Below are 20,289 nucleotides of genomic sequence, written 5' to 3'. Positions count from 1 at the left end.
GAGTCCCTGCTGATTGTAGTCAGCTCAGTAAAAGGATACAGGGACTTACCGGTCTCCTATGATACACCAACCTATGATCTACGCTCCTTTCTTCCCAGTATATCTTCAACTCCCAGTCTTACCACCAAACTTGTTCCATGTAGGCCTACACTTGTATCACGTGTATCGGCATATCTTGACCATGATGCCTCGGGTTTCCAAATTTGTTTCCTCTCCTGATTCTCTGCACTCCGATAACATCTTCCGACACGGGGGATCCTCTTATCCAATTCATATTATCTGTAACGAGATTCTTAGATCACGGTATAATCTATAAATTCAAAATAATTTGTAAGAAAATATTTTCGTTCGAAAAGTAAACGAACGGTCTACTCTGCTTGCTGCGAATTCGGTCAGTGAACACGCCTGTTCACCAGCATCTCAGCCCTCGCTAATATGCATTCATATTCAAATAACCCGCTCACGCTTGACCAATAAAAATACATTTATTTTCTAATTCGTTCCTCAAACGCTAATAAATTATTTTCATTGCCGCCTTCGCTCTTATTTGCGACCCCGCACCCCGCACACCATTCTGAAATAGAAACATTAAGCATAATGACAATACGTATAGTGGAAATCCGAACTTCGGTGCAAGCGATGGGCAGACCCACGCGCTCACCCACTTCAGGCACTAAAGAACGGGCAGTAGATACAGTTTTCCGTACTTGAGACTAAGTTAGCCATTTTATTATATTATTAATATTTGCATATCTATTACAAAACTTCATTGGATTCAACATTTTTACCTAAGATACTCTTTCTTATTTCTTTCAACAATACAATACATCTCTTCTGTACTACAAACCCAAATTTAAGGAAACAGACAGCCTGTTCTCCATGGAGTCTTTGATATAGCCATCCTTGGCAGTCTCTGAGCGCCAGCGTCCGTGCTTCTTAAATAACCTGTCTGGGACCCCAAGAGAAGCTGCTGCCGATGCTCCACCGGCTCTCAGACTGTGTAGACCAAAATGCTTGGGGTCTACACCTATCGAACGTAGCGCGTCTTTGAACAATTCAAGGCATCTAGAATATGAAAGATGATTATTACCAGCTCTCAATCTGTATGTATTAACAGCTTTACAGAAATTTAAAGGTCTAATAAGAAAACCTTCGTCTGATTCGTCATTTAATTGCGCAATACTACAGTACTTTCTTAGCATACTTACAGGGCATGTTAATGAATTCGTTGCAGCCACAAGCACATTTGCCCCTTGTCTGTAAATATCAGTTTTGCTTTTAACAATGAAGATGTTAGCATGTGAATCATATATCTGAACATCGCACCTGCGTATATTAATTAATTCTTCATGACGCAGAAAACCTGCATAGGACAAAAGTATCATAGTACACAAGCGAATATCCATTAAATTATCTGAATTTCCAAACTTATTAACAATTGCCTTCAGAATTTCTGGAGTAATCGGTTCCTTCTTTTATACTATGGGTTTGGCTAACCTTCTCTTTAATCCTTGAAGCACATTATGTAAGAATTTACTATCACATGGATTCCGATTGCATTCTGGTAAACAATCGTGACGCCATTTTATACTGTAGAATGTTGCCTCTATTCTGGAATATGGAGCTTTCTCATTGTATAAATGAATGAAGTAACGACTAATGTCATTGATATCTGCAGGTATTGAGGTTACCTTATTCTGTTCACACCAATTCTCCCATGCGGAAAATGTTTTATCATATTTATAAGCAGTACTAGATGCCCTGGAGGCTTTCAGAATCTCACTCAATGTCGACTTGTATTCTTTATCTTCTTCGTCTCTGTAACATTAAAAGAGAAAACAAAATGCGAATCCCTTCTTTAACACCTTTCACTGCTTCTCATCGATATGGTATGATTTGATACCTGAGATCTTACCAATACTGAGATCATCCTTCACATATTTTTCCCTGCCATTGCCACTCGGCTCCTTGGTCATGTTGGTATTGCTATGCAGCTTCTCTACTATACAGTATGCTATATCAGCTTATTACCATGCGGTTAAGCTGTAACTATCTATATATTATCATTGCACCTCCTTACCGTGCAGAAAGTCTGATGCAAAGCACTTCAGATTTTAGCAATGGGGATCCAAAAATTGATTTCTTATTCCTCCCTTGCACAAACACTCCCTTGGGGTCTGAAAACTTCATGACGTACTTAACCAGTTTACTGAACGAGCTATGCTGAGAGAAAAGTAGAGGCCAGAACGGTGCTGAAGGCCATGCCGGAATGACCAACGTACCTTCTGCATGACATGATCTTAAATGCCTCAATACATCCCCGACAAGATAAGTGGGTGGAACTAGCCAATTGTTTTCGGCTCTCCAATCACACGCAAATGCATCTACATGCTGGACGCCTGGGGTCCAATATTTTGAATTGAACTTTGGAAGCCTAGTATTAAGCTCATCGGCAAATCGATCAACCGTATGTGGTCCCCATATATTGTCTATAAACTGAAAAAATTCTGGCGAGACTCCCCAGTCATCAAAATCTATCTCTCGGCTGATTTCATCAGCGCGTGCATTTTGGTCTCTAGGAACCCATTGTACTTCCAAACTGATGCAATGCTGCATACAAAACTCAAAAATATTCAAGCTTAACTGTAAAAGCTCTTCTACCATGCTACCTTTGTTCACTACTGAAACAACTCCTTTGTTATCTGTAAATAGTTTCACTACTTTACCGGATAAGTTCGGTGCAAATGCTTGCAAAGATAAGAATACCGCCTTTAACTCTCTCCAAGTGGAGCTTTTCAATTGTTCATCTGAATCCCAATTCCGTTGTGAAATCATCTCACCAGAACAACTTGTGGACCATGCACCGCAACCTATACTACTTGCATCTGTATAAACGAGAACATTTGGAATAGAATATTCAAACAACATACGTTTGTTCATTTTCTGTACTCTCGCTTTCCAGAACACTAACTCTTCTATCACTTTGCTCGTACTACTTATTCTATATATATGGTCCCAGTATATTCTGTTTGCTATCTCTAGATGTAAAAATCTTGATTTTAGCTGTGAAACCCCTCCTACAACTGGGCCAAGTGATATTATCTTGCCTGTTACAGAGGCCAATTTACGAGCACAAACTAAAGGAAACCGTTTCTGCACGTCAACTATAGAATTCAGAAGGTCTTGAATTCTCCTGTCTGTTATCTTAATAGAGCATTCGGCTGAATCCCATTCTAATCCCAGCCATGTCAGATATTGTGTTGGTTTCCAAACTGATTTCTCAACGTTAGGCACTAACCCGGCTGCTATGAGATCATTCTTTACCTTCTCTGAGATCTTACCACAAAGCTCCTCTGACTGAGCCCTACACCAACCGTCATCTAAGTAGAGAACTACAAAGAATCCTTGTTTACGCCAGTGTTTCACTAAAGGTCTTAAGCATTTTGTAAACAAAAATGGCGCCGTTGAACAGCCAAATGGGAGTACGAGGAAGGAGTAATATTTTGTACAACCACCCTCTGACCATGCAAAACTTAGATACTTGCAATGATCAGGGTATATTTCTATGTGATGGTATCCAGATTTCAGGTCAAACGAAAATAAAAAATCGCCTTTCTCTAAAAATGACGCTGCTACTTTCCAATCTTCAAACTTGATTTTATCTTTCCATAGGAATTGATTCACATACCTTAGGTCTAAAATCAAACGTTTCTTACCAGATTTTTGAACCGAAACTGAGAGTGGGTTCACTACTAAGGGGATTTCATTGCATTCGGATATCAACCCTTTATCCAAAAGCTCTGCAATAGCTTGAGAAACAAAATCCGAATTTTGGAATGCTGACTTATTGTTCTTTAACACATTCCTTGGTGGAGTAGATATAAGAGGAAGTTTGTATCCGTTACTAATTATGTCTAATACAACTGGGTTTGCACCAATATTCTTCCAAAAGCCAATAGCTGCCTTTAATCTACCTTTTACGATAGGTTCATCGTTACCTTGCTCATAGTCATAATAATTCTCAACGTAAAAATCCATATCGTACCCAAAGTTCGAAGTTTCTTGATCAGTACTCTCACCAAACAAAGGATCTGTAAAATATATACCAAGCACGAAGCCGTGTTATTGTTATTTAAAATTATGACTTCGCATAATTATTACAATTCTACATACTTGTGTAACGCTACATTTCAAGCATCTCCTCTTTTAATTTACCTTGGGACAAAATGTTACTTCCACTGATTGGAGGTGCCAGCATTGTCTCCTTTTGTGGCGTTGAACCCCTGCTGTGCGCACCCTCTCCTCTAGATACAGACTTTAAGGTACATATTTCGAGGTGCATAACAGACACAAAATTTGTGTCATAACAAACACCAAATTGGTGTCGATGACCTGACATGCATGCATTCTTTTGTGATGGTCTTTCAATTTGTGCCGAGTGTCCTTGGCAGACTTGACTATGCTTCAGTGGTCATGAAAGGATTCAATAGATAACCTCTGCCCCACTAATCCCCAGCTATTGTCTGAAATTGCACCTCGGAAGATATATTATAACAACTCAGTCCCTCAAATGATAGTCATATAACGACCAAAAGATAAATGACTGACTATCATTGAGGACTGAGTTCCGCAGTCTACCTCTCCTCCAATGTCCTGTTTTTCCACAGTTGAAACAGATGTCCGTTTGTTTAGGACCATATCCCCATCTGGTTGTGGTGTTTGCTGGATACCCAGCATAATGTCTATGGTTGTATTGTAGGCCACGAAAAGATCAGACCCAGTACTATGCATGCCATCCACTGGAAATGCCACGCCCTGCCCATGCTGCCGCTGACGCTTTGCTGGGGCCGTATTGGTTTTGTTCGTCCGCTTCTTACGCACTGCTCTTGCTTGGGCTTGTCTAATCCTTTTCTCATCATCGGAATCGCTTGCGAGGTCATCACTGAGGTACTCATCCACTGCAGCCCAACCTAATCAAACCATTGAAACAAAATTCAATAGAAAAAAGAACACGCTTCAGCGTCTTTGCTGAATAACGCTTGTTAATCTGGAACTATTGAAAACATATTATCGATTGAATACATTATAACGCCTGATCCAATCTGATCTGTGTTTGGCTCATTGAACCATTCTCGTTCATTATGAAATACCATCATTACTGGGTATTATAATAACTAGTATTAATAGTTCTATCGATCCTATCGCTTTGCGATAATACAGCATTCACAATTGCGAAACTATACGGATACGGACATAAAGCATTTTATTTATGTTTTAATTACTAACCTGCGGCACTTTTATCAGCAATTCTGATTAACTTATTTCGTTTCTTCAACGATGCCACCGCTTCCTTAACTAACGGTGTAGCGCTAACGCTGTCACCTTGATCCAGAGACTTCTCTGCCCTCTCTAGCTTTTCTAGAACCCCTGCGTTAAAATCAAACTGCGATTTATTGCCTTTAAAGTTGAGAGTAAGCTCTGACGCTCTCTTTATCTGCAATACCTGCTCCTCTGTATTTTCTTGTTTCTTACTCGTCTCCTGTCGCAAACTGTTTAGCGATGAATCCAAATAGCCCTTAAAGTCGTGAAGAGCCTCTTTAATAGTATCCCCCACAAGCTTGAGAGATACTGGCTTATCCTTGGTAGGAACTTGTGAACTTGTTCCAGCCGAGCTATCTTTTTCTGACATCTTTCTATGGCTATCGCTACACACAACGAACGGTCTACTCTGCTTGCTGCGAATTCGGTCAGTGAACAGTTTGAAATAATTAATAACCTTAATGAGGAATAAATGTCCAATCCAATTTTATTGGGCCCCATGAGCCAAGGTTGCCTATGTTTTATTCGTCTTGAAAATGACTATGTTTGTGCTACACTTTTAAGTTTATCAAGGCAAATGTTTATCACGGCAAAAGTTTATCACGGCAAATGTCATGTTTAAATGACCAGTACAAGTGAACTGTATGCATTTATATACGTGTTTAAACAATCTTTGCTATTTTTTTGTCACATCAGGATCAAATGTCAATATTATCGAACGGCAGTACAAGCTAACTATAATTTATTTGGATACAAAGGATTTCATGATTTTTTCTGGTAGTCAAACCGTATAGTAGTCATATCTTGGATCCTTGAAATCATTCAGAAAGACACATACGGTAGTTTTCATCAAGACTTTCTTGCCATGTTTAGTAGACATGACAAAACACACTTAGTGTTCCCTTTTAGCAATATGGCTAAGGAATAGTAGGCTAATATATAGCAATCATGCATACCCTTAGTTGTGGTGCAATTTAACATATAGACCTACATCACTCTAGCCAAAAAATTTTTTTCAAAACTTCTGAGCCCTCCCCCTTGAAGTCTAATGGTGCGTCCCTAATCATGTGAAAGACAGATGAATCATATTGCATGAAACACATGTTATCTTGTAACGATTTTTTCTTAATTAACCAATTATGCTGCAGAGCATGACCCGAATGTCGAAGCTACTGAACAGGCGTTTGCTTTGAGTAAACAATCACATCATGATACAGACCCAGAGGATGATTTAAGGAAGCCCCATCATGCACTGTAAAAGTGTTATCACTAGAGTTTCAACTGTCACTTTACTTTGCAAATCCCATTGAACTCTGTGCAAAAGATGTTGTTTTGGAATTGCCCGTGTCCGTGTGTCATTATTAGTTGGTCGATTTCAGATCTAAAGTGATGTATGCATGAACGATAATCCACACCTTCTGTAGATAACATAAAATGTGAAATCGACCAACCTTTAGAAGGTGTTTTTATTGTAAATATATCTGTCCAAATTCAAATTTAACCATGCACGTGTGTATGCAGTGGGCGGGCAGTGGTGTCATGTTCACTCACACAGCTGTGCTAACCGCAAGACTTGCTGGGAAGTACTTAAATCATCCTCTGATACAGACCACTCCAGCTCACTCAACAGCACCCTTAAGTTATTAATAACATTCACTAAAGGGTGTCGCAAAAATGTTGTCACAGAGATTATACATTCTCCTTATCAGTCGGTTTATGTCGTACTGTTTCTGATACAGCGCGGGGATGAGACTACACTGCCTTTTTGGTTTCATTTTAAGGGATCTAGAATGAGCGTTTATGGCATTTCGACAGTATTTTTTGCGGGACATGAGAGCACCTCAGACGTATCTAATTGCATTCTGAATACGAAGCATGTCTTTCTGATATCAAATAATTTTCATTTTTTGAAATTCACGATATAATACAAATTTTATGACAAATTATTAAAATTTGATATTTTTCAAATTTTTGATATATAACAGTCCTCGAAATAAATTTTATAAATCTAATGATATATTCTTAAAGTGTATGTAGCTGGGAGGAAAAGCCGACGATCAATTGAAAATTTTGATGATATGGATTTTTTTCCCAAAAATACCTTTTTTTTGTGGTGTTTTGGGAAAAAATCCATATCTTCAATACGAAAGGTCAAAATTTTCAATTGATCGTCGGCTTTTCATCCCACAATATCAAAAATATCAAATTTTAATGATTTGCCATAAAATGTGTATTACATTGCGAATTTCAAAAAATCAAAATTATTCAGAATGCAATTCGATATGTCTGATGTGCTCTAATGTCCCACAATAAATACTGTCCAAACGTTCATACCCCTTCCCTTAAGCTCATTTATCGCGTGTTTGTTCACTGGTGTATCAAAATAAAAATTCCTTTAAAAAAGGAATGGGCGCCCAACTGTTTGGATACTTTTTTTCTCTCTTTAAAACAATAATGTAATATTAGCATAGAAAGAAGTCCATTAATTTTGTATTTTAGACAAAGAATATACGCACAACATTTTATCCCGAACATATCAGAAAACAATAATAAAATAAAATCCAAGCAAATTGTGGTTTTATTTCTAAGCTGGGCATACTTTTAAGCAAAACAGTTGCGAAGTAAATCTAGCAAGACCGAAATTAGACGCTCTTTGCAAAGTCAAGCCAAACAAGAGAAATGTGTCTGATTGGGGAAGGTGTTCTGACAATCCAAATATAAACTTAGTCCACCTCAAATGACCTGTAACAATTTGTGATTGACATTACTTAATTCACCTCGGATGACTTTGATCTGACATTCAACTTTTTCGTTCTTACACCAATCATATCCATAACAATTTAACTCTTACAACTTCCTGTCAACTCTCTAATTTAAAACTCTAAATTTCTGTCTGTTTGCCTTTTCTGTCTACAGTTTGTTACAATTATTATGATAAGCAAACATTGCTGGGTAGATAACAGGATTTAGTTATTTACTTAATCCAATCATGGAGGTAGTATAGCTACAACCTTGGCGAAAAATGTTGCCACACCTGAGCGTTAATTGGCCAACATCCTTCCCCGCTCCCCTATTGCAATGTTGATTTGGACAAAATCGTCATTATTTCTACATTACAGTCTCCCAACATTGGAAAATGGGGGTGGGGGGGGGTGGGGAAGGGGCAAGTGTAATCTGAATGTGCATTTGCAACTATTATACAAAATAATACGGAACTATCCCATATTTAGCTTCGATTGCGTGCTTTTAACACCAGAACGTGCTGGTGTGGCCCTGGTGTGGCAACGAATTTCCGCCAGAGTTGTAGTAGGCTTACTACCTCCATGATCCAATCATGGCAATAACGTCAATTTTGGTCTTCAGTGTTTTAAAATACAACAATGTAGAACATGTATAATTAATATGCCGTGTTGTTTGCATACAGTTTTCCGCCCAATTGTGCCACCATATTGCAACTTTGGCAATAACCGCTATATAGATTCTATGGTAATTAGCAAACAAAAGCCATCAGTAGAGTCCTCGTTAATTGATTTTATCACTATGGACCACAATAGTCTCATCCCAATGGCATAGTCCAATAACCTCAATTACATAATCATAGTGCAAAATTTGACCTCAAGTTGCAGAGTATGAGTTTGTGTACCCAAATTTTCAAAGGATGAAAGTAGGCCTACAAATGTATTAGGGCTTAAGAACTGTTCCCATGATAGATGAGCATGTTGTGGATCCTAGTGTATGGTCAAATGTCACCGTCTATCGGGTTTCTAAGGCACACGGTAAACTGGTTGAACCCATACAAAGGTCAGGATTTATTTGGTGTTTTTATAAATCCTAATTTTGTATTTTAAACAAAGAATATACGCTCACCATTTTATCCTGTGCATATCAGAAAACAATAATAAAATAAAATCCAAGCAAATTGTGGTTTTATTTCTGAGCTGGCATAATTTTAGCAAAACAATTGCGAAGTCAATCTAGCAAGAGTGAAATTAGAAGCTTTTCACAAAGAATCACAAAGTCATGCCTATATTTTGGCGCCTCCGTAGAGGGCGCCAAAAAGTCACGGAGAACCACCATTCGTCTGTAGGTTGTTTTGGTGAAATTAAATAGGGAGCGCGCCTGGGGGGCGCTGCTCCAAAAACCAAATCGACATAGCTTTGACAGACTACCTGGACCCATTAAAATGGCCAAATGAGAATCCCAGTTTTCTTCATAGTACCTAAAGTCAACAAGAAATGTCTTTAAAAAGACAACGCCATGGATGAAGATCATGTTTCATAATTTTGCATTGCAAGTACTTGGAAAGCTAGTAAATTTGAATGTTTGGCACAACTAATCGGGTGCGAAATATTGATTGGTAAATACCACCAATGACATGTACTCAAAATTTTCATGTCGAAAGCTGAATTGGAAAATGTGTGCTAAACTTGGTCTACATTTAATTCATACTTGTAACAAACGGCTCAATTGAAATCACATCCTCTGAGTTTTACAACAATCTATATTCAGATAACCGTAAGAATGTTTGCTGCTTAATTAAGGGATTTCATATCAACCACATTTCATGACAATCCAATTATCTATTATCAGTAACTGTTAACCTTGATATTGAAGTATGGTAATTAATTTTAGATATATTTATTCGCAATGTATAGTTTACTGGTGGTTACAATCACATCATAAGGCCACTAACAGTCAATTTTGAGTTTCCCGTCACATAATTTCTGAAAACAAGTGAGGTAACTTTTTCATTATTCATTATTTTTCTGCCTTTCGTTATATGACTAACACGAATGTAAAATGTGTTGTTATTTGCCACTCACTCACTTGAAGATGGATGTTTAGCCCTAATGAGATTCAAAAGTATATTAACAATAATGAATTCAAATGAGGGTCAGAAAATGAAGTGAGGGCGGTGACGGGAAACTCAAAATCGACTTTCATTGGCCTAATCAAAAAGACTGATTACTCAATCCCAGGGATTCCCGGTTGCTCTACACGTACCAAAAAATGTATAAAACCAAAGCCACTATCTACCCCAATTACTGGTATCCCCCCCCTCGACGACTAGTGTCACTCCCAACATCAATTAGTGTTGGTAGTAGTGCACTATTTATACCCAGCTCTGGTCAGATCAGGGAATGGTCAGATAATGCTCATTATTATTGTTTAATTAGTGGTCACGCTTTACTTGTCAATGCTTGTTGACCGCTTATTAGTAGTCAGATCAGCAGGGGTGCAATTGTATCCCTTTTCATAGAGCAAAATTGTTCAAAATGTTCTAAAAACCTTATTTGTGAATGGATTTTAATTGTTAACAAAGCAAAATGTATGTTTAATATATTAATTATTTCATTAATAGCAATTTCCTAAGTTTCCATCCATAAATAACCACAGAGCATTATCTGTTTACAAAATAAGTGTTTATTTTCAATTAGCCATCTTATCAGTAAAACTGATAGGAGGCCAACTTATAGTCAAATCAATTAGCCATCTTATCAGTAAAACTGATAGGAGGCCAAATTATAGTAAAAAAACAGATTCTTTGTCAGGTAGTCCCGGCAACCCAGTCTATATGTGGCTCAGTTGTAAACATACACAACACAAACCGACTGTGAAGGAGCCTATATGCACGTAAACAACTTTCTGGTACATGTATAAAATCCGTTTTTGAGTATAATAAAGAAAGTCATGCACTGGCAACATGAAGGAAATACCTATTGCTAACTTGGTAAAATGCATACTCGTAGCCCAATCTTGTACATCATAGCACCCAGTTTGGGTTTGTAGTTTCGAAATGTTGCAATTAAACATTAGTTCTTTCAAATATGAAACGCTAAAACACAAATCTAGAACAAACAATCATTATATTTAGAAAAAAAAAGCAAACTTTCCATGATCATGATGATAGAGATTGGACCCAAGACAAAGTACACCCAAATTAGGTGACAATTCGGAATTAAGCCATGGCTGGAACAATGCCCTGGTTGGGGGGGGCACATTAAAAAAAATGTGGGTATAATGGGGTCTTTTGGAGCTGCGAACTGTCAAAATCAAGGGTCTTTCTTGGCTTTTTGCATGTTTTGGTTGAAAATCAAAAAAAAAAAAACCAGAAATATGAGGAATAAGAAATTTGTTGGTCTTTTAGAGCTGAAATTATCCAAATCAAGGGTCTTTCGGAGATCTATTTTGGTCAAATGTCCCCAATTCGCGCTTCACCATTGCTTTCGAGAAGAGCGTTGTTTTAAACCAAGAAAATTTATGGAAGAATGATACGTACAAGGATGTTTATAAAGAAAAACAAAGTCCGAATTTAGTAAATTAGCGTCAGGGTGCTAGGTACTGATAATTAGCGTTACTTAGAGTCAAAACGCTACATCGCGCTAATTAGCGCTAATTGCGTCCATATCACTTTGAACAGTTTTTATTTTGTCAAAATAATTATGTGTCTTTAGCGGATTAGCGCACCTTTTGGCTAGCGTTGCAATTAGCGCTAATTTACATAGACTCTATACACTATGATTTTATGCTAATAGCGTGATTAGCAAAATTGCGCTAATACGCTAAAGGTCCAATCCGCACCTTCCTCGAAAGTTTAGAAGACCTACAAACTTTTGTCAGGGAGGTGAACACTTTCCATGACACTCTGAAGTTTACCTATGAAGCTTCCGAAGACACCATTCAATTCCGAGATCTGGTCATAAAGAAACAGGTATACGTGACGAGAGACGGGTGGTGCAATAAGGCCAAGAAAAAATGTTTGCTTGCCCTCCAGTGGGAATTTTGGGGTGGGTCGGTCGGTCGGAAGAATTTTTTTAAAATTTGAAATGACCCAGTACTATATAGGTCTTTAGGCAATGAACATTGGTCATGTGGAAAGATACATACTTCAATACACCATAGACCTGATTAAATTAGCATGACTGAAAACTTAAGGCATAAGACGCCACAGACTATTCGCAATTGAGGGGGGTGGGGACATCGAGCAGTTTGAACTAGCCCCTCGAATAGCGAGCAACGAGTGTGGTTTCCAAGAGTGTGTGGTTCCAAGTAGTTTCTCTCCCTATGGGTAATATAGAGCTATATAGGTACATGGTCTGTTACACAGACTAGTTGAAGGGGGGGTGGGCAGCGATTTTGGCCGGTCGAAGGGGGGGGGGGTGGGCAAGCGATTTTCGGCAGAGTTGTTTTGGGCACCATTTCTATATATTATGCCCTAAAAAGGTGTAGGAAATTAAAAAAAACCGTCAGGAACACGTTGAAATATGCAACATTTCCTGCTCGCTACACTCGCATAATAATATTCAGACAATTTTAAGGTTTTGAATTTCGGTTCCCCAAAATCTTGCATGGGCAAAGTGGCGGGGCAAATAATTTTTTGGCACATCTAAAGGGAGGGGGCAAGATTTTTTGGCACGTCAAAAGGGGGGGGGGGCACAAAGATTTTTTGGCACGGCCAAAGCGGGAGAGGGGCAAGCGATTTTTGGCAGAGATGTTTTGGGCACAGTTTCTATAATACGCCCTAAAAAGGTGTAGGAAAACGTCGGGAACACGTTAAAATATAGCCTACAAAATTTCCTGCTCGCTACACTCGCATAAAATTATTAGACAATGTTAAGGTTTTGAATTTGGGTTCCCCAAATTCTTGCATGGGCAAAGGGGGGGGGGGGTAAATTTTTGGCACATCGAAAGGGAGGGGGCAAAGTTTTTTTTGGCATCCACGTCAAAAGGGGGGAAACGATTTTTGGCATGGCCAGGGGGGCGGGAGGGGACAAGCGATTTTTGCAAGAATATTTTAAGAATTCATCACCCGGGGGTATAAATAACAATACTACTTTGAACTAATGAACCAAAATAGAGTTTTTTACTTTATATACCAACGGGTACATTATGCTCCTTTATTTTTTTAGAAAGATAAAATACCGTTTTGGACCTTCATCGGTTTGGCTGGATGTTCCGCACCATCCACCCCCCCCCCATTCTAATATTTTAGTATAAAAAAAGATAGGCTTACTATAACAATTTTCAGCATCAGCCATTGGGCGAATCGTGAAAAGATGTAGCCTCATTTACAACTCGGAACTGTACATAGTGCACTTGAAAAAAAAACTGATGTTAAAAAAAAAACAGAGTAAGATTAAACAAAAATAATATAATGATAAAAGTAAAAACTTTTTGGTCGGCTTATGAATGTGGGTCAGTCGGTTAAGGACAAACATAAATTTGTTGGCCCACAATAGTGTTTCATTGTAAATTGAATATAAAAATATAACCAATCGATTGCAAATCAAAAAAATGTAATATGTTTCAATATACGGGTAGTCTTTCGATTAAATTTCGATGAGCGTTTCGATGAAAGCCCGTGCATGGTCATTTTTCAATCCGAGGGCCTACTTTATTTTCAAAAATTGTGTTATACAACTTTTTTGGGAACCAACTTCATGTATAGGTCTCAAACTTTTATTTATGCTATAACATGAGTCTCCTTTTGATTACAAGTCCACAGAAAGGCCCAAAATACCTCATACAATTTCCCCCTGAAACATGATAACACCCACCAAGTTTCATTCCCGTCCAACAATGCAACAGCAGACCTCAGATGACCTTGACATGACCTTAAATATGTTTGGCGCTTAATTGTGATCACATCCACCACTTTTCATGAAAATCCTCAATTGACCACATTTGACTTTGACATGACTTTAAATTGTGGGCGCTCAAGTGTGATCACACCAAGCAAAGTTTCAGGACAATCTGACAATCTATGACATTTTTCTCCTCGCTTACATCTATCATGTTTCATGACAATCCAAAAGACCACCAATAATGGGACATGCACCCTTGAACAACTAACCAAATATTAACTCCTATTAGCAACTCGGTAGGCCTAATTTATAACTCCAAACTTTTCTGTCTTTTACCAATGTTTAGTAATAGTAATAATAGTAATATTAAGAAGTTAATAGTAATACTAGTATTAAGAAGTAAATAGTTAAAACTGAAAAACAAATATGGTTCGCATAAGAATCATGACCTTTTATTTAGTTGTATATATTATTCGTAACGTGTAGTTTACAATTTGATTCCTACATTTGCATGCAGGAGCATTACGGGGGGGGGGGGGTACGGGGCGTGGTGGTGAACATTATAAAATTTGGTGGTTATACCAAAACGGAATTTTGAGTGGTGGGTCTTTGGGAGCTGATGGCATGCCGGAAAAGAGGGATCTTTAGGAGCTGCGAACAGTCAAAATCAAGGCAAGGGTCTTCATTTTTTTTCATTTAACAGACAAAATTATTGTTTAAAATATTATTTAGTTCAATTTATTGCATTTTGAACTACTTTAAACCAGCCGAATCACATTACTGTTCTATCATAAGATGTTTTGCTTAAATCTTGTTGGATGGACCAAAGTCATGATAGTAAAATTGTGATGCGATCAAGCAAAATGAGTCGGATGTCGGTAATATTGATTTTGAGATATAACCAATAATAATAGTATTCAATTTCCTTTATATCTTTTTATTATTTCAAAGAACTTATAAAGCGCATTTCCCATGGACCAATGCGCTGTACAAAGAAAATAAAAATACATCAAAAATAAACAGCATGGCATTAAGAACAACAATATATCACAACGTGGTAAAATATACTCCTAATTACATCAAAATTTGAATAAAACAGATATGCGCAGCAATCTGAACCACAATTAAAATAATTGAAAATACACTTGAACCCAAATAGGGACATATATCATTAAAAAATACATATTATTATCAAACAGCAATGTTTAAAAAGTATAACTTGTACACATCGGGAGTGAATACCTGCAAGCAGGTCTATGAAAATACATAAAAAGACCTAATATTTTGGAGATAGGTTTTTAAAAGTTTCTTAAAGGATTGCACATTAGAAGCCTCGGATTGCACATTAGAAGCCTTGCTGTGCCAAAATATCCCTGCCTCCCCCCTTTTGACGTACCAAAAGACCTTTGCTGCCCCCTTTTTTGACGTGCCAAAAATCTTTGCCCCCCCTCCCTCTTTACACACTAAGATTTTGGGGAACCCGAATTGTAAACCTTAAATTGTCTTAGCATAATTATAATGCGGGCTCAGCGAACAGGAAATTTTCCATATTTGAACGTGATCCTAATGTTTTCCTGCACCTTTTTAGGACGTAATATAACGGTGCCCAAAATATATGTGCCAAAAATCGCTTGCGCCCCCCCCCTCTTTCGACCTGCGAAAAACTGCTTGCCTCCCCCTTTCGACCTGCCTAAAAATGTTTCCCCCCCCTTTGGCCTGCCAAAACATCTTCGCCCCCCCCCCTTATAATTCATCACCCCGGGGTACACATAATTTAATTTTGCACCACCCCTAACATGACTAACTCAATTTAATGCATATGCAAATAGAACAAATTCCCATGCCAACCTGACAACAAATGTAGCAGTATGAGCCTAAATTAATGATTAAATTAGACATAAATTCCGCCAACATTGATGAATAAAGCAATTAAAAGATAAGAGACCCACATAGCACCCAAGTGGCCTCTTTTAAAGTGCAAATTCCATATGAGCATGATGAGAGTGCCACTCCGTACTGTGGCGACAAAAGATTTTTTTTAACGGAACTCATGATTTGGCGGTGTGCGCCCTTGTGCTACAAGATCAAAGCCTTGACGCCATGCGGTGGGACCTTGACCCCGGATTTATTTTTCTCTGGTATAGAAATTTGTGGCAAAAGTAAGTGGAATTTGTTGGCAAAAGTCTGGAAATTTGTGGCAAAAGTAAGTGGGATTTTTTGGCAAAATTATGGAAATTTGTGGCAAAAGTAAGTGGGATTTTTTGGCAAAAGTATGGAAATTTGTGGCAAAAGTAAGTGGGATTTTTTGGCAAAAGTGTGGAAATTTGTGGCAAAAGTAAGTGGGATTTTTTGGCAAAAGTCTGGACATTTGTGGCAAAAGTAAGTGGAATTTTTTGGCAAAAGTCTGGAAATTTGTGGCAAAAGTCTGGAAATTTGTGGCAAAAGTAAGTGGGATTTTTTGGCAAAATTATGGAAATTTGTGGCAAAAGTAAGTGGGATTTTTTGGCAAAAGTATGGAAATTTGTGGCAAAAGTAAGTAGGATTTTTTGGCAAAAGTGTGGAAATTTGTGGCAAAAGTAAGTGGGATTTTTGGCAAAAGTCTGGACATTTGAGGCAAAAAGTAAGTGGAATTTTTGGCAAAAGTCTGGAAATTTGTGGCAAAAGTCTGGAAATTTGTGGCAAAAGTAAGTGGGATTTTTTGGCAAACTTATGGTAATTTGTGGCAAAAGTAAGTGGGATTTTTTGGCAAAAGTATGGAAATTTGTGGCAAAAGTAAGTGTGATATTTTGGCAAAAGTGTGGAAATTTGTGGCAAAAGTAAGTGTGATTTTTTGGCAAAAGTATGGAAATTTGTGGCAAAAGTAAGTGGGATTTTTTGGCAAAATTATGGAAATTTGTGGCAAAAGTAAGTGGGATTTTTCGGCAAAAGTATGGAAATTTGTGGCAAAAGTAAGTGTGATTTGTTGGCAAAAGTGTGGAAATTTGTGGGAAAAGTAAGTGGGATTTTTTGGCAAAAGTGCAGAAATTTGTGGCAAAAGTAAAAGCTGTTGGAAAAAATAAAACGTCTGTTGGAAAAAGTAAAACGTCTGTTGGAAAAAATAAAACAATTTTGGAAAAAATAAAACAATTTTGGAAAAAATAAAACAATTTTTGGCAAAAGTGGCACATGTCGTACACCGTACCATGCAGATAATTTTACCAAGCATACGGGAATGAATATTATATTGAGATTATAAGCTTTTTTAACGTCCCTGTGTATGTTGTAATAGTCACGTATTTTTTATTTTAAGCCATAAACGCGATGAATTTGGATGTTTAGAATATTATAATTGGTATAAAAGTGTGATGGTTTTATGATTGACCTCTGTTTTACCTGCCAAACCAAAATAATAATTCATTTCAAAAAGAATAAAATTTAATGTTTACACAATTCAAATATTTTCTGTTCACAATTATAAGATTATAAATGTAAAGTATGTATCGGATGGGAAATATCCCACAAGTCACAGTATTTGTTATAATATTGACACTATAAAAATGAGTAATTTTTAATAAAAGCTTATATAATATAATCAATATAGAAAGTAATTCAATAAACACATACAATGTAATAATTTATTCACATTATCCAAAATACCTAACATTACTAAACTATACGTGTATATCAGTAATCTTGCTATTTTGTTTTAAATACGTTAAACAATACAGTCAATTATTTAGAATGTAAGTTCATGTGTCATTCAAAAGCCTTATAATATTTCTGATGTATTGTGGGCCATACATTTTCAACACGAAATTCCAACGTCCCTATTTTGTTTATCCCAGCCTTAGATGATATTTGTGACGGCAACCAATGGTGTGTCACAAATCTGCCTAATGATGGATGCTTCAACCAATCTGTGTTTTGTGACGGAGTTATCGATTGTTATGACGGAGCTGATGAATTCAACTGCCGTAAGTTCTGCTCTGAATTCTAATTAAAATTGTTATCTAACCTTATTCTAATTATCGTAAGTCCCTTAGGTGTCTTTTTTGTTTTGTTTAGGTGTCTTTTTTGTTTTTTTGTTTATTTTTTAACTTGATTATGTTATAATTTATATAAGTCTTCCTTTGTCGATACTCATCAGGCTACACGACGAGATTCCAAACAATACAGTGTTACGGATTAACCTAGAACTGTATAACCAGAATTTTGACCACTGTTTCAGCCTGAACTTGACTATGGTCGCTACCCGAGAGAGGTTTAACAGAATATATAAACAGAGAATTGGCAAATTCACTGGAATATCTCATTTTCCAAATGGTATCAAACTTTGAAACGCAAAACATTTATAAATAGACATTTATAACCAGCTCTGGGTTTAAGCCCTCGATATTAAGGTTATGATTATGGCATACTCTGGCTATTAAACTCTGATTTGTATTAATTTGTGTACAATTACCGTAATAGATTTTTACATCTGATCTTTTCTGTCACAGCGCTTCCGTTATTTAATTGCGCGGTTAAATTGGATAGATGGCGAGTATGATTGACAGTATGTGTAAGAGACAAAGTCCCGGGGCAAAGTCCTGCTTAAAATCCAAAGTACATAGTCGATTACTCGGGCTATCGCGATCAATACACTCGTAGATCCCAAAATCAAAATTGTTCAGTAAGTACTGATAATTATGCCAAGACATGTTGCATTCAATAACATGTATACTTAACTTTTACTGTCACTAATTATATAAATTTGTATGACCATTTAATTATTGAATACTTTAATTGTGATAAACATCAGTATAATTTCGAGTTCATCATGATTAATAACACATTTTTATTCATCAAAAATCGACTATGGCATCGTCTATGATCATGGTTGAGATGAAAACCACTGTTAATTAAAATAATATCGAATTAAGAGTTAGTGTAAGGTGCCCCATCTACAATAGCAGAGTTCCCTCCTTCAATAATTTAGATTGTCGCATGTCGATATGGCAGTTGTTTGCTGTTGCTAATCAGTGGCGTAACCAGTGGGAGGGGGGCAGGGGCCGGTGCCCCCCGCTCATCATGGCCGTCGGTTCATGTAAAGCCGTCGGTAGACGGAAGGTATTGGTGAAAAAAGTTGGGTTAACAATAGACTATTTTTTACCCAGGGTGACAGAAAAACGGGGTGATTTGTAAAAAAAATGATGAAAAATTGTGAATGAAATTGAATTTTACATAAATATTTTGTGTTTTTATGTTGGTACCGCCCATAATCTTTTTTTTTTTTTTTTGCTCTTCACTTTTTCAAATCATGCAAAAAAATTTTGGGTCAACAAATCACAACTTCCCTCGGGAAAAATTTTTCCGTCGGTACATTTACAAGTTGTGTCCCTCGGTTCCAAAATCCTGGCTACGCCACTGTTGCTAATAGGACCTTCTTACCCAGGGAGAAATCAGGTTTTTGAAATAGGGCCACTCAAAACATCGTTAATGTATATTCTTAAACACTTTAGAAACAAATGTGCAATATTCAATAAATGATATGAAAGATATTAACATTCGCATTTTAATAAAACTATAAATGATATTTATTCTAAAAGGTGGCATTAACTTTTGTTATTACCCAGCAAACACAAAACGTTTTCGACATCATTCTCAAAAGGTTATAAAAGGTTGTTAGAAAACGGTTAAATGTCGGGTTATATGAAGGGTATAAAACGTTTTCATAACATTAAAACACATTGTTGATAACCGATTTCAAATAGCTTAAAAATTATGTTATTTAAGCGTTGACAAAATATTTGGCAAAAAACAGTTTACAATAACATTTTGAAAACATTTTAAAAATATTGTTTCATACAAAACGTTTCAAAACATTTTTCATGACCTATATATAACCCGACATTTAATGTTGTTAAAACTTTTTTACCTAAACCAACCCCCAAAATATTACTTAAAATTTTACTTAAAACGTTTTGAAAATTTTTTTGTGTATAATATGCCACAAACACGAAACTAATTTTAATGAGTTTCGATTTTAATTCGTTTTAAAAAACGATATTTTAACGGAATATAACGTTAAACGACGGAAAAAAGTGAAAAAGAAAAACATTACCATGCACTTACGACCTTATAGTACTCAACAAGAAGAGTGACCATGAATAACATTATACCTGCGGCAAACTCATGATAAATTCATAGAGTTGTAATACATAAGTTATAAAGATGTAATGCATCAAAAGCAGAGTTGACCTTGAGCACTTAATATACCAATTTCAGTTCAACAAACTGTAGAAATTATTCTTTACCCGTTTTCTTACCAAATACACAAAAACTTTATGGTTTACAATCGGTAGCTAATTGCTTACCAAATTTTCTTACTAACCAAAGAAACAAAAAACTAAACCAGGAACAACTT

At 36.8% G+C, this 20,289-nt stretch overlaps 2 protein-coding genes across 2 annotated transcripts; both read right to left on the bottom strand.

Annotated features, from left to right (window-relative positions):
* Positions 1-725: 725 nt before the first annotated feature.
* On the bottom strand, positions 726-4,038 carry LOC140142771 (uncharacterized). Its single transcript, XM_072164766.1, is given in 2 exon segments — positions 726-1,818; positions 2,198-4,038. Coding segments are annotated over 2 exon segments (2,820 nt in total). The 3' UTR covers positions 726-839.
* A 191-nt stretch (positions 4,039-4,229) lies between these two features.
* On the bottom strand, positions 4,230-5,736 carry LOC140142762 (uncharacterized). The gene is made up of 3 exons (XM_072164753.1): positions 5,287-5,736; positions 4,639-4,970; positions 4,230-4,304 (listed from the first exon to the last, which is right to left on the bottom strand). Exons 1-3 carry the CDS (start codon positions 5,687-5,689, stop codon positions 4,230-4,232), a joined length of 810 nt encoding a protein of 269 aa, XP_072020854.1. The 5' UTR covers positions 5,690-5,736.
* Between the last annotated feature and the right edge of the window lie 14,553 nt (positions 5,737-20,289).

The sequence above is a fragment of the Amphiura filiformis genome, chromosome 2 (genome assembly GCF_039555335.1).
Source record: "Amphiura filiformis chromosome 2, Afil_fr2py, whole genome shotgun sequence".
Taxonomy (NCBI): domain Eukaryota; kingdom Metazoa; phylum Echinodermata; class Ophiuroidea; order Amphilepidida; family Amphiuridae; genus Amphiura; species Amphiura filiformis.
Note: the sequence above shows the minus strand (reverse complement) of the source record. Positions and strands in the feature narration are given on the sequence as shown.